At 45.2% G+C, this 14,671-nt stretch overlaps 1 protein-coding gene across 1 annotated transcript; it reads right to left on the reverse strand.

The window, feature by feature from the left end:
* Positions 1-11,144: 11,144 nt before the first annotated feature.
* Positions 11,145-14,665, reverse strand: SLC35D3 (solute carrier family 35, member D3). The gene is made up of 2 exons (XM_008574365.1): positions 14,181-14,665; positions 11,145-12,891 (listed from the first exon to the last, which is right to left on the reverse strand). Exons 1-2 carry the CDS (start codon positions 14,617-14,619, stop codon positions 12,083-12,085), a joined length of 1,248 nt encoding a protein of 415 aa, XP_008572587.1. The 5' UTR covers positions 14,620-14,665; the 3' UTR covers positions 11,145-12,082.
* Between the last annotated feature and the right edge of the window lie 6 nt (positions 14,666-14,671).

Below are 14,671 nucleotides of genomic sequence, written 5' to 3' on the forward strand. Positions count from 1 at the left end.
TACAGCAGAGAATTACAACCAGTGGTGTTATATTAAGTCACATACTAGATTGGCACTCTAGTCACACCATAATTGTATGGAAAGCCAGCCCCAAGACCAATAGCACCTCTCATTCATTAAGGGATCTTTGACACAAGGAAACACACACAGACGCACACGTGCATGCACAGTCTACATGAAGCCAAGTAGCCAAACAAAAAGCAATAAATTTGTTCTGTGGTCCAGATATCTCTAAATTAGGTGTTCTGCATCAAGTACCAAAAACATCAAAAGAAAATGGGTTTTTACATTTTTTTGAACAAAGTTTTTTTGTCATCACATAATTAGAATCAAACTTTCTTTCTTCCATCACAGTAAAGAACAAGGTTGATCCAGAGGCAGGAATGTATCAAGCATATTTGGAATTACCTCATGTGAAAGGATAAAACCAAAGGTATGCTCTTTGCTAATAAGTGATCATTCTTTTCATGGCACCAAGTTTATTTTATGGATTATTTTCAGAACATATCACAGAGATCAATCCATTTTTACATTCTTTCAAGCTTCAAAGATCTACCAAATTAGTTTACAATAAAGGAGGGATTTGAGAAAAATAATGGTTTCTATCCTTTTGCTTTCATGTTGTAAAATCTTTTCTATGGTGAGATAAAAGAAATAAATGACAAACAGACTTGACTCATGACTTTTTTGAACATATCTAGTATATTCAGTTGACTCTCTGTTGGCACAAACCATGAGCTAATTCTTATTTGAGTTATACTACAGAATATTGTACTTATCAAAACTATCAGCTGCTAATGAAATCAATGGGAAAAAATTAAACAGTAATAGCTTACTTTTATATACAGTACTGTGCCTTCAACAGTTCAGTAAATCAGAAGTAAATTCACATAGAGGGTCCAGGAAGTATGGAATCCTGGGGCATTACTGGCTACAGCTGAGGACTGGTCAGAATGAGGGAGGAAAGGAGTAAAAGAGGGAAGGAAGAAGCCCCCAATTACTGTCTCTTTCATTTTTCAAAATCATTGTCTTTCTCATTGTGAGAGGTGAGGTGACGATGGATTAGGTGGAATATTGGCTAAACTGCTGAACTAAAAAGAACCCTAAATCCGAAAGCTAAACAGACTAAAGTGTATTTTATCTCAAAATAATCTGAAAGTAAGTGTAGGGATAGAACGGTAGATAGCCTCACTCACAGGACTATTCAGGGCCCCAGTTTTCTTGTCTTTGCTTCGATGTCCCCTGGAGCTTTGTCATGGCTGAGTCAGTGCCATATCCACAGCCGAGCTGTGAGACTGGAAAGAAGGAAGGAAAAGACAGGCAGGTGTCTCTTTTTATTTTTTTTAATGGCTTTATTTTAAGATCTAATTTACATACCATGCAATTCACCCATTTAAAGTGTACTAGTCAATGAATTCTGATATTTTACATTATCAATATTTTAAATTGTGGTAAATACATAGAATATCACATTTGCCATTTTAACCATTTTTAAGTGTACAATTCAGTGGCATTAATTACATTCACAACACTGTGCAACCATCACTACTATCTATTTCCAAAACTTTTTTGTCACCAAGCAAGTTTCTTTTAAACAAGTGACACGGACATGTCTGCATCCCTTGCATTCACCTTCCATGGATGAGATTAGTCACACGGCTGCAGCTAACGCAGGAGAGACTTGGGAGAGTGGTCCGTGGTTGGCAGCCAGTGCCCAGCTAACCACAGGATGCTCCTGAACCAACGGGGAGAAGGAAGGAGGGACGCCTCAGGAAAACTGCAGTTCCCCCAATGGTAGTTAACTAAACCAGCATCTTACAGGGCACCAGCATGTGTTTTGAGTTATTTTCTACAAACTTTATTTATGTATCCCTTATACTTTGGGGGACATATTAAGGATTCATCAAGTCTCTGGTGTCTTCATTAGTGGGTTGTCATTTATATTCAACATCAGCAAACGAGCACCAGTATTTTATCAAGAGCCCATGGAAGGAGAATTTGGGAGAGAAACAGGCTTTGTTCTTCTCATAATGGAATGTAACCATCGTTTTAAATTATTATTTTGATTTTGAATAGATAATTCACAGGACACAAAATCCAAAAGGTACCAAGGGACACACAGTGTCTTCCTCCATCCGCTGTATCACAGCCACTGGGCTCTCTTTCACAGTGACAACCATTATTGCCAATTTTTTGTGTAGTCTTCCAGAGATATTATTCTGTGTATATATCCCTTTTTGAAAAAACACGTGGAAGCATACAATATGCACTTTCCTGTAACACACGTTTTCCTTAACATATTCTGAAAATCATCCCCAAATAGAATGTTGTCTTTCATTTTTAAAGGCTGCAGGTATTCTATTATTTGGCTATATCATAAATTATTTAACCAGTACCCTTTATATAGAAATTTAGGATTTCTGTAATTTTCAGTAAGACAAACAATGGTTAGTCCTTGAATATATACCATTTTGCTCATGTGCAATTATATTTCTCAGATAAATTCCAAAAATGAATCGCTGGATCAAATAATAGGTGCATTGTTTATTATCCTGTTTTGTTTTGGTTTTTTTCCCCTACACAGGTCATACCAACATGTCCACTCATGAACAGCCTGTGAGAATTTTGAATTCCTGCAGCCTGTTTTCATTGTACTATAATTTGCTTTTCTCCTATTTAAATTAGGTTAAGGATGTTTTTTATATGTATAAAAGCCATTTGATTTCCTTGGCTAAGAACTTTCTGTTTATGTCTTTTTCCCATTTTTATAGGGCTTCTGGATCCTTTTTTAAACTCTTGGTGAACATAGGAAACATTGCCCAGCTTGGTCTTTCAGGTAGAAGTCAGAAGGCAGGCTTTACAGGACTTTCAGCCCCAACCCGCAAGCTCCGGGGAGGGCAGAGGGGTGGAAGGTTAAGTTGATCACCAGTGGCCAATGATTTATCAATCATGCCCATGTAATGAAACCGCCACAAAAACTCAGGAGACCTGGGTTTGGAGAGCTTCTGGATAGCTGACCACGTGGAGGTGCCCGGAGTGGGGCGCACCTGGCGAGGGCATGGACGCTCTGCACCCCTTCTCATACCTCGCCCTGTGCGTCTTTTCACCTGCATTCCTTGTAACAGCCTTTATAATAGCCTTTATAATAAGCCGGTAAACTAAAAAAAAAAAAAAAAAAAAAAAAGCCTTCGAGTTTGTATTGCCCTTTCAAAGAATGGCAAGTGTTTATCATTAAACTCGCCCTTTTGGAAGTAATCTTTCATGTATATTATGTCACTAATTACCTTTACTGAAAGAAATAGTAGAAAGAGGAAACTGTTCAGAATTGGTATATAATATGTACTTAATAAATGTTTATTGAATCAATGACTAGATAATGGATAGATGGATGGATGAAAGGAGGAAAACGTGTTGCAATGGGAAAAAGTTTTGCTTTTTAAGTACATTTTTCTTTTTGAAACAAAATTGATTATCAAATTTAAATGGCATCAGTTTAGAAACTCTCGATTAAAAGAAAAAGAATCCGCCACCAAAAGTGACTCTATTCTCTCATCTAACAAGAAGTCTGGGTGTGGCGGTTCCAGCATTGTTCATTCAGCAGCTTGACAATGACATCCCTCATCCCTCCCGGGTGTCCTCAACACGTCTCCCTCTGTCCTTGGGATCGCCCACTCCCGGTGGCAAAATGACTACTGTAATTTCAGATACCACATTCTCACCAACTGCATGCAAAGGCGGGATAAAAGGGAGTTTCTTAAGAGTCTTTTTTCACCCTCGAGAAGAGCTTTCCCAGAAGCCCATCCCCGCACACTCACCCCTGAGAGCTGGGACAGAGCTCGCTCCTGCACCAGTCATTGGCGAAGTGATGGGAGTGCACCCTGAGTGGTTTAGAAAAATGACAGCTCACCCACTAGGGGCCGGCCCAGCTCCCTGAGCTTGTACCTCAACAAATGGAGTTCACTATGCAAGGAAGAAAGGGGCAGGGGGTGGGGGAGATGATGGTGAGCAGACAACCAACTTTGCATTAGTTGGAAAATTTTTCCAGAATAACTTTCCATATGAGTTTTGTGTACAAGGGACGGAGAAGAGATGATGTTTTAATAACTACAGTTTTTCCACATTCTAGGAAGGGGTGAAGAATTATAATGGAGAATGTCTGTTCTTTTGTTTTAAAGAACACTGTTATAGCTCTCTGGTTACTTCTATAGAAAAACATGGAGAAAATGAGGAACTGGGGGCTTGAGTCGAGGTCGAGGGTAACTATGAGAAAAGGGAGTTAGAGAGAGCCCATCCGTGTCACAGCAGGCAGGGCCCAAGGAAAGGAACACTCAGAAGCTGCACCGGCAGGGGCTTCTGATACTGACTTTCAAGTATCCCTTTTCTACATTGAGATGCCCTTATAATACGTGGCTTCAAGTGTTCAGTAAATCTGTCAATGACATCCCAATGCCAGTTTTGTATCAGTAGTACCTTGAGCGGGAAAGGGAGTATAGGAATAGGGTAGAAAGAGCAGTCTGAAGAAGCAATTTCAGGATAGCAAGAAATGAGCAGTCCAAATAGGCAAATCTATGGAGACGGAAAGTAGATCAGCAATTGCCAGAGGCTGGGGGATCAGGCAGAAATGGGTAGTGACTTCTAATGGCTACAGGATTTCTTTTTGAGGTGATGAAAATGTTCTAAAATTAGACAGTGGTGATGGTTGCACAACTCTGTAAATAATAAAGACCATTAATTGTACACTAAAATGGGAGAATTTTATAGTATCTAAATTATATTTCAATGAAACTGTTTTTTAGAGAAGTGACCAGCACAGCAGCCTGGAGCAGGAAGTAATCAGCAGCACTGAGCATGCTCAGTGAGTCCTCAGAAGTACTAGTGGAGGTCTGTGCTTTATAAGGTTAAGGAGTAAATTATATTATTTGAATATTAAAGAAGATATTGGCCCAAAAGTTTGGATAGCTTGGGGATACTTGATTATGACAGCAATTGAGCCCTCTTCTCTGTTCTGCTTTTCATGGTATCTCAACCCCTCTTTCAGTCTCTTAGCTCTCACAAACAGAAAACTATTCATGACCTCCACCCCCAGCATACACACAGGTTGTTTCAATAAACAATACTGTATCCTATTCCCTTCTGAGGACAGCAGAAAGGAGTGAGGGACAGAGTGTGGGTCCTCACTGAGTTGTATACCTAACGAGCACAGGAACTGCCTACCACCACTCCCACCATATCCAGCTTCATGATGTCAGGTTGAATGCTTCTCACCAACAGACAGAATAGCAAAGTGGTGAAACATATGGACACTGGAGCCAGACTACCTGGGTTCAAATCAAATCCCAGACCTACTAATTACTAGCTATGAGACCTAGGGCAATTTACTTAGTCTCTCCATGCCTCAATTTACCCTTTGTAAACTGAGATAATAATGCCAATCTATAGGAATGTTGGGAGAATAAAATGAATTAGTATGGGTAAAACACAACTGCATCTAACAAATAGCAAGCACAATAAAATTAAGCCCTAGGTATTATTATTTATAGTAGTGTGCAATACAATCTCCAGTGAATTTATGAATCATGAATGTAGGAATCAAATGAATTAAAAATTGAAGAAAAAGACAGTAGATAAAACTATGGGTTGTTTAAGACTGTGGGTGATACATGCTAGATGGTAATTTGCAAGAGATCAGAGAGTCAATAATCCCTAGTCAGATGCAAGGGTAACAGAGGTCCAGCATGTGCAGTGAAAATCAAAATAAAAAACAAGCAAGCAATAACCCTCTTTTGGTCCACCACCCCACCCTGCTGGCTGAGAACCAGTAATTTATGTTTGTGTCATAAACTTGGGAATTTTGGAGTTTCAAGCAGCAGAAAGCTCAACTCAAAATGGCTTAAGTAAACAATAAAAACAAAAAAGACTGATGTAACTGACAATCTGAAGGACAGTGTGAAACTCAAGGTGAAAGTAAGCTTAATACCAGGGCCATGTAAGATCACCAGGACTCAGTCCCCACCCCGTCCTTTTCTCTCTAGCTCTCTGGGCCACCTCTCTGTGTTGTTTCCTTTCTTAATATCTGTTCCTGGCCAGCAATATGGCGGCATCATATCTGCCCCATCCCACTCTATCCTCCTAGGTTCAAGTCCATTAAGAAAAAAATATACAACTGAAGTCTTGACAAAAGAATCCTTGCACCTTATTGGCTTGCACCTTGGCTCTGACCAAGTCTCATGACCCTCTCTGAACTAGCCAAGTGGAGGAAATGTTTTGGTTGGATTGGCTGCAGTCACATGCTGAGGGATAGAGTCAACATTGTCTGAACTACATGAGCTCAGAGTAGGCAGGGGATGGTTGCCCATGAGGGACTTGGGATTCTATTTCAATGGTTACATGTCTTGCTATTCTGTTATACCCTGTTCTGGTCACAGGTTCTCTTCCAAACCCTGATGTTTTATCTCAGAAGCAGGACAAAGCAGATGGGGAAAATAATATATCCAGAATTAGAAGTAGCTGTTATGTATGTAAGGGGGTGGGGGTAGCCAGGGAGAGGGCACAGTTTCAGCAGATGCTGTGATGATGTCCAGCCTGGCAGCCCTAACTTGGTATCTAGAGACCAAGGCAGCAGATGAGTCAGGCCAGCAGTCATCACCGAGAGGTTAACATGAAAATTATAATGTAGTAACGGGTAGTTGGGCCACAGTAAAAGAAACCCTAGAAGTGGGAGAGACTTATGTTATATAGAGGCAAAGCACCCCAAGACAGAGAAGGGAGAATCGATCCTAATTACAATGGCTATGGCACAGCAATCTTAATATGCATTGACTCTTGCTTATGAGGCACTGGGATTTGAATGTTACCCACACCCACATGCATAAACCACTATGGCTGAGTGCAGGAGTGGCCAACACTCCACAAGCAGTGTGGGAGAGCAGGGGTTACAGGAAGGGCCAGTAGCGTTGAGTACCTTTATATTCTTTTGGAAACTTCCTTAGGAATATCTAGCTTCCCTTTACACTTCTGTTTTTACAGCAATTGAGCAGACTTTTCAAAAGTCTTCACCCAGGACATCTGGTTTCAGCTCCAACATGTAAAGTGCTTGGAAGTTGTTACTCCCATTCTTACAAGAAAGAAGATGTGTAAACTGAAAATCAACAACTTTTCTTGGACCCGTCAGAGAACTGAGGTCATAGGGCATATCACCACCCCTAAATCTGGAGAGACAGATGAATCCAGAAAGTTGTAGCTCAGACCTCCTTACCTGGAGCAGAAGCCACTGGAAATATAAATTGGTAGAAATACTTAAATGGCAATTTTGATCAATTTCTAGAGCTGAATATGGCCTACTGTAAAAGTAAGAAACTCCTGGGATGCTGCAATCTTAGAGGACACCCACATTTTCGTGGGTTTGACATACAGGAACTCCACAGGTGGTGAAGAGCTGAGAAAGATCCCCTTGCCCTCTGGCAGGGAGAAGGAAAGAGTAATCACTGTGAAATATTCCCAGAGCATTCTCCATAACAAAGACATCCTCTCCAGGGCAAAGACTTAGCAGGGCCTTGTCCCACCTGAGGGAAGAGCATTTCTCCCACTCTAGGCCCTTCTAGCCTTTCTGTTTCATCTAAAAAAATAAAAAGCTAAGAAACACTTGTGAAGATCAGAGCCCAGGGATACAGGCCAACTAAAGGACTGAGATCTAATAAGATTATAGAAAAGTTTCTGTCCCCCACATTTTCCATCATGCCAACAGGGCTCCAGTGCAATAACAGTGGATTATAGCTGAAAGAGCTGCAATGTGCGGGCAGACTCTATCTAAGGAGCAGTTCTTAGGGAAGCCCAAAGACAACAGGAAGACGAAAACCAGAACACTAGAAGAACTTGGAACTTCTAGCACCTATGGTTGCCCCAAACATTAAACATGAAATCTCACACTTAGAGACCTATTTACCTCCATTTCTATTATCTAATATATCACCTGGCCTTCAACAACAACTACAAATTATTAGGCTTGCTAAATGGCAAGGGAAAAAATATATCAAAAGAGACAAAGCAAGCATCAGAACCAGACTCAGATAAGATACAGGTTTTGGAATTATCAGAAAGAGAATTTTAAATAACTATGATTAGTATTTTAAGGGTTCTCATGCAAAAAGCAGATATCTGCAAGAGCAAATGGGTAATGTAAGCAGAGAGATCAAAACCCTGAAAAAGGATCAGAAGGAAAAGCCAGACGTTAAACAAAACAGTGTGACAGAAATGAAGAATATCTTTAATGGGCTCATCAGCAGAATGGACAAGGCCAAAGAAAGAATCAGCAAGTTTGAAGATGGGTTGGTAGAAAATTCCCAAACTGAAATGCAGAAATTATTCTGTCAGTTAAGGACTTGTAAGTTTCCCCCAGTTTTGTCTTCATGAAGCATTGCTATTACTCTGTTAGAGAATTAGGTCCTGTGATGGCTTTCGTAGGACTGCTGGTCTTGTGGGAGCTTAACTCACTGCTCAGCTCTGCTCGGGAACCCGCAGTAACATGCACACACCTTCTCACCTGATTGCATAGTCTGGGCAATCATTGCTCCAGTGTTTCTGATTGATTTATGCTGCAATTAATAACAGGGGGCAAGGTACCACTCAGGGGAGGGAGCCAGCAGCAGAGCTGGCATTAAGGAGGTCTGTCTGACACCATACTGTATTTCAGAGACCAATTCCAGCTGAGAAGTGACAGGGGAGCATGAGACAATGCATCCATCTTGAAGAACTGGTGTAGGAACAGATTGTCAAGGCAGGGACCCAACTGGGCACAAGGTGGGGATATAATCTAAGAAAGAAGGTATTACAGGGACCACTGAGCTCCTGGCTGAGGCTCCCCCAAATTGATACCAAACTCACAGGTTCAGCTGCCTGCCTCCAGACAAAAATCAGACAAACATTAAATGCTGGTGAAGATGGAAGCCAGCTTTTATTCAAGAATACCAGTGACCTGAGGAGAGATGTCAGGCTAAACCATCTCCCCAGTAAACGTGAAGGAGAACGACCAGGCGAAAGCCATCTAAAAGACTCAGATTTACTGAGGGGTTTTTAAAGAAGAGGAGAGAATGGAACACAGGAAATGAAAAGCAGAAGGGAAGGGGACATGAGCTATGAAGGGCCCATGTCTATGAATCAGATACAAAGTCTCACCAAGGCTTCGTCTGGTTTCTGCACCCATCTTTGCTGTTATCTCAGGGTCTGGATGGTATGTGCGAGTACACAGCTTCAGGCTGACTGGAAAATAACTTTACATTCATTTAAATAATGTCATCTTGCCCCATATCCAAGGTCCAAAATATCAAATAACCATGGGAAAAGATGAAACTCAGAGAAATGCATGCCAAGAAAAAACTGCCCTTTCAAAATCTTTTAGAGTACATGTGGTTTTAGGTCCCAGCATGGCTTCAGTCCTGCTCACTCCAACCAAGGGAGCACCTGAGTTGTCAGAAATGGGGCACAAAGACTGGGTCAGTGAAGCAACAAGGGTGAGTGACTTCCAGTGGAGTCCCACCCACAGTGACATACAGGAGCTCTTCAGAAGCCTCCCATCTGCCTGATGCAAGGTTGTACCAGAGCCCAGATGTCAGGGTGGACCTGAGTCTGTAAATGGGCTCAAGTGCTACTGACATGGAGAAAGGATTTGGAAGCCAGGCACAGCCTGCCACCTGCTCATGCCTTCTGTGGTTGAGCCCCGGGCACTGACTCACAGACTGCCCTGCTCTGGGACTTACTTTTTTGGCTCCATGTTGAGATTCCCAAGATTTGCCAAATGAAAGAATGTGACAGAACTTCTGCTTTTGATCTTCCTGGGTTTTTCTTATCCTATCACCCCCCGACCCCCGACCCCCTCCCAGCAATCCCCTCCCACCATAAGTGTCTGTGATGGTTACTTTTATGTGTCCACTTGGCTAGGCCACGATGCCCAGCTGTTTGATCAAACTGCAGTCTAGATGTTGCTGTGAAGACATTTGTAAGATGTGATTCACATTTGCAATCAATAGACTTTAGAAAAGCTGATTACCCTGTGATTACTGGATGGGTGGGCCTCGTCCAGTCAGTTGAAGGCCTTAGGAGCAAAGACTGAAGTTTTCAAAAGAAGAAGCAATTCTGCCTCAAGACTGCCACAAGACTGCCTGAGCTTCCCACCTGCCGGCCTGCCCTACAGATTCCAGACTTGCTGACCTTTCAGTCACCAATTCCTCAAAATCTCTCTCTCACGTGTTCTGTCTCTCTGGAGAACTCTAATACAGTGCCTCTACAAATCTTTTGAGAGGAAAGAGTTAATCGTTTTGCAATAAATTCAAGCTCACATTTTTAACCAAAGTGGAATTCTTTTCCATGAAAAATCATCATTCTATCCATTTATCTGACAGTGGTATTAACAAAAGATATATATTTCATTCAACTTGCTGCTTTTCATTAATTCTCAGCTTCACATAGTTGCAACAGGATGTTATCCTCTAGCATGTTGACATTAAAATGAATGCTTATTTTTAGAGAAGTCATTACAACCCTGGTCAACCATTTCTAACTGTAGCCATCTGAGGGTTCCCACATCCTCCACAGCTGTTGACGCCCCTGTGGAGGAAAGCGATGGCCAGTGTAAACCAGGAACAATCACCAAGCACAATTACATTGGCTCACCAGCTAGTGGAACCAACTGATGGAACTGGAATTTCACGTCTACTTCTGCTTTTTGTTTTGTTTTGTTTTTAGAAAAGAGAGAAAAATATAAGATGCTACCAATTGACAGTCTCAGGAACATGCTGGCAAATACGAGTGCCCTCACTTTCAAAGTACCCCCCCTGGAGAAGCCGACAGAAGGCTCCCCCTCTGTGGACTCTGTTATTTATCAACTGGAGTCTGGTGTGGATGGCTTTCATACCTCAGCATGACACAGTATTTTGTTTTACTTTTTAATAGTGTCCTTTGCTAGAAAATGTGAGTGTTTTTGTTGTGGTGGTGGTAGTGCTTATTTTAAACTAAACTCTCATGTTAATTTAGAATGTTCCCAAGGGGCTGGCACCTACATACAGGATTCTGTAGACCACACGTCAAAGGCAAACATAGACTATTACAGCAACGACAGAACACAAACGCGTCTAAATTTCTAACCATGTATCTTTTAACAGATAGACTCATACTTTATTTTGACAAATTTAAGATAGAAAAATATCATAATGTGAATATAGCAGTCGCTTTCTGTGACATGGTTTGGAATGTGCAGTGAGACTTGAATTGCTTTCAAGATGGTCTCCCTTCTGGTTGGGCTTCAGTTAATACTGTATTATATGTCAGCCATTGCATTTGCTTAAAAGAATACCGGACACAGTAAAACTGGTTTTTAAAAAGGTTATGGCATTCAGTAATAAATAGTATAAAGCGATGAAACAAAACAACTTTTAAAATATTTTTATAATTACTAAATGCAAACTTTAGACTTCATGATGAAAGCTAAGAACTCATATTTTCAAAATAGCTTTGACATTTTCTACCAATATATAATAGAATAATAGAGCACTTATTTTAAAAAAACAAGCGAAGAAAGATTAGAGTAAACATATTTCAGATGACTATAAACAGTAAACATCAATTCAGTGTATTTATATGTGTCATTTCAACAATACACTCTTTGCCCAGCTGGCAATAAAAACTGTGGTTTTAACTATCATCAAAAATGTGCCCCTGAATGTCATCTTTGAGCTTATTAAGTGCTGTCATCATTTCTGCATTCCATCTTCAGAGGGGGCGGTTGAGGGACTCTTGGTACATGCAGACATTTGGTTATGGTGATAACGACCAAAAATAAAAGTGCCAGGAGTCGGAAGCTGAAACCGCTGCCTTACTTTCAGCACCTCCCATCCTTTTGTCTCCGTGATGCCTCAGGTAGTCACGCTAAATAATTCACACACGTGCTAATTTTGTTGCTCTCAGTCGCTTTCAGCTTCTTTCTTTGCTTCCCCTCCCCTCTCCTCAAGGAATAAAACTGGGAGGCCCCTCATGAAAATGTTATTTCTAACATATAAGTGTATGTACATATGTACACACATGCCTTTGCTTTTCAAGGACTGGGTAACTCCTCGTTTTCTATCAAGTAATCCTTCCTCATGTACTTGGTTCCCCTAACTAACCTCCACACTTCCAGGTAAGCGTCCTTCAAGGACCTCTTGCCGCCTTCTCCACAGCTATCTGAGATCTGCAAGCTCCCAGCCCCCAGCGGGACTCCTCTGGGGCTGCCCCTCGCCTCTTGACCCCTCTGCTGAGCGGAGCCACCTGCTCCCTGCCCACCTGCTGACCTGCCATTTCCACCCTCCCCGGGCAGCTCCTCCATAACGAAAGGCAGCTGGTCTCCACTTGGCTGCGCCTCTAGGTCCTCATAGTTGCTTCTCTTTTTGGTTTCCACGAATTTAGCCACACAGTAAATGATGGAGCCCAGCGTGTTCACCACGACGCCGGCAATGAACAGAGAGGTGGGCTCCACGTCGCTGAAGGCCACCATGCCCACCGTGATGGTGGCGATGCTCTTCACCACGCCCACGAAGCTGGTGGTCACGGCCGAGTTGATGTAGGTACAGTGCAGCGTGGTGAAGTTCATGGCGCAGCCGATCAGGATGCAGGCCACGAAGATACAGACCATGGCCGGATCCTTCCAGCCGGGAAAGGCCCAGGCGTGGATGGAGTCGGTGCTGGCGAAGGAGAAGACGACGAGCAGCGGAGTGGCGGAGACGGCGATGACATACTGCGCGGTGAGCGGCCCGTGCTCCGTGTCCGCGCTCGCCTTCTGGATGAGCACCAGGTAGGCGGCGTGCACCAGCACTGCCAGCACGCCCGTGACGTATCCCATGGGGTCGCCAGTCAGGTCGCCGGCTCCTAGAGCGCCAGAGGAGGTCAGCGGAGCCCGGAAGGGAAGGGAAAAGAGAAAAGACACCGGGTTGGCGCGGGTGGGTGGCCTCGGAGGCAACGCGTCGGGTTGGAAAGTAGACGGGGTTCGCGCCCCAGCTCTGCCCACCGAATTCCTAAGTGACCTACAGATGCTTGCTTGCCGTGCCTAGGCTACCGGTGTAAAATGCGACAGCCAAGCTCAGTCAACGCCAGGTGAGATGCGTAAGGAGAAGCGCCCTCCCTCCCATGTCCCCGGGTCACTCCATCTCCCTCTGTCCACGACAAAGGCTCGGGGGAGCGCACATACCCTCGGGGTAGGCGCTGCAGCTTCCCCCGGCTGGCAATGAGGAGGCCACCCGGGCACGTGGTGCCTCTACTCACCCCACCCCACCCCGGTTCAAGGAGCACCAGAAGGGAGAGGGACTCCTGGCTAGTGGCCTCTAACGTGGAGCTGGCCAGGCGCAGGGCCAGGAACATCTCCCCCTCGGTCCCGGGAAGATTTACCGCTCCTCCGGCTCCCATCTCGCTGGGGAGGCTTTACGCGAATACGGAACTAAAGTTGCTGAATCACTGGGACCCGGAAGGGCGAGGCTGGCAGCTACGTGCCGTTGAGCGCTAGTGAAATGGTGGTCGCGGAGCACATGAACTGGCGCCCGTGCGCGTCAGGGCGCATGCGCGCAAAGTTATGCCCAACACAAGGGGTCCTGAAGATACAATCTGGGCAGACTGTGAGCACTTTCAAGGCTGTGAGCAACCTTCACCAACTGGAGCATGGCAGGTTATAGACACAAAGCGGGCGCGGCGCCAGACGCCCCAAACTAGCCCCGGGAGCCAAGCCTCGCTGCCACCCCACCCCCATTCCAGCCCCTCGTGACCCAAGGAAGTTCACGGCCCCCTCCTTCCGGCTCTGTCCAGGGGTGGAGGACTCCAGCTCTCAGGCTCAGGCGGCTCTCCCACCTCTCCCGGAGGAAGGGGTGAAGGGGGAAGACTGGGGGTGGGGGCGGCGGGACGGGAGATACCGGGTGAAGCAGGGACGGGGGTCGGAAGCGGGGATCCTGAGGCGGGGAGAGAGATCTCAGGGAGGAGGCTGGAGTGCTGGGAAGGCTCCGCTGGATCTCAGAAGTCCCTTTTGCGAGCCGAGCGACCACTCTCACAGCCCTCCGCCTCTCTCTGCCTCAGTCTCCCCATATGGAAGTGAGGGCATTGCACTAAGGGGTCCCCGCGGCCTCTGCTCCGTGGGGTGGGGTGGGGTGGGGGTCGGCGCGGGTCCCGCTCACCTGCCAGGGCGGCGCCGCAGGTGGTGATGAGCACGGCCGCCAGCACCCCAGGCGAGGGCGCGCCGTTCTTGAGCACCAGGACGCCGATGAGCATGGTGACCAGGGGCAGGCAGCGCTTGAAGACCACGTACATAGGCAGGCTGAGGCCACGCAGGGACCAGAGCGTGAGGCTGGACTGCAGCGTGGAGAGCACTGCGACCCCCGCGAAGGCGCGCGCCAGGCTCAGGCCGAAGGGGGGCACGGCGATGAGCCCGAGGCGCCGCAGCAGCTCCAGGCTCAGCGCCGCGGTGGAGCTGGTCAGGCACTGCACCAGGGTCAGGAAGGAGAACTGGTAGCGGCTGATGAGGAACTTCAGCAGAATGTTGAGGGAGCCCGAGAAGACCCCGTGCGCGATGGCCACCGAGATGCCCAGCACGCGGCCCCGGCACAGCCGCCGCATCGCGCCAGCCCCGCGGCACCCGGCGGTGGCGGAGCTCCGGGACCTGGGGGAG

The sequence above is a fragment of the Galeopterus variegatus genome, unplaced genomic scaffold (genome assembly GCF_000696425.1).
Source record: "Galeopterus variegatus unplaced genomic scaffold, G_variegatus-3.0.2 Scaffold4, whole genome shotgun sequence".
NCBI lineage: Eukaryota > Metazoa > Chordata > Mammalia > Dermoptera > Cynocephalidae > Galeopterus > Galeopterus variegatus.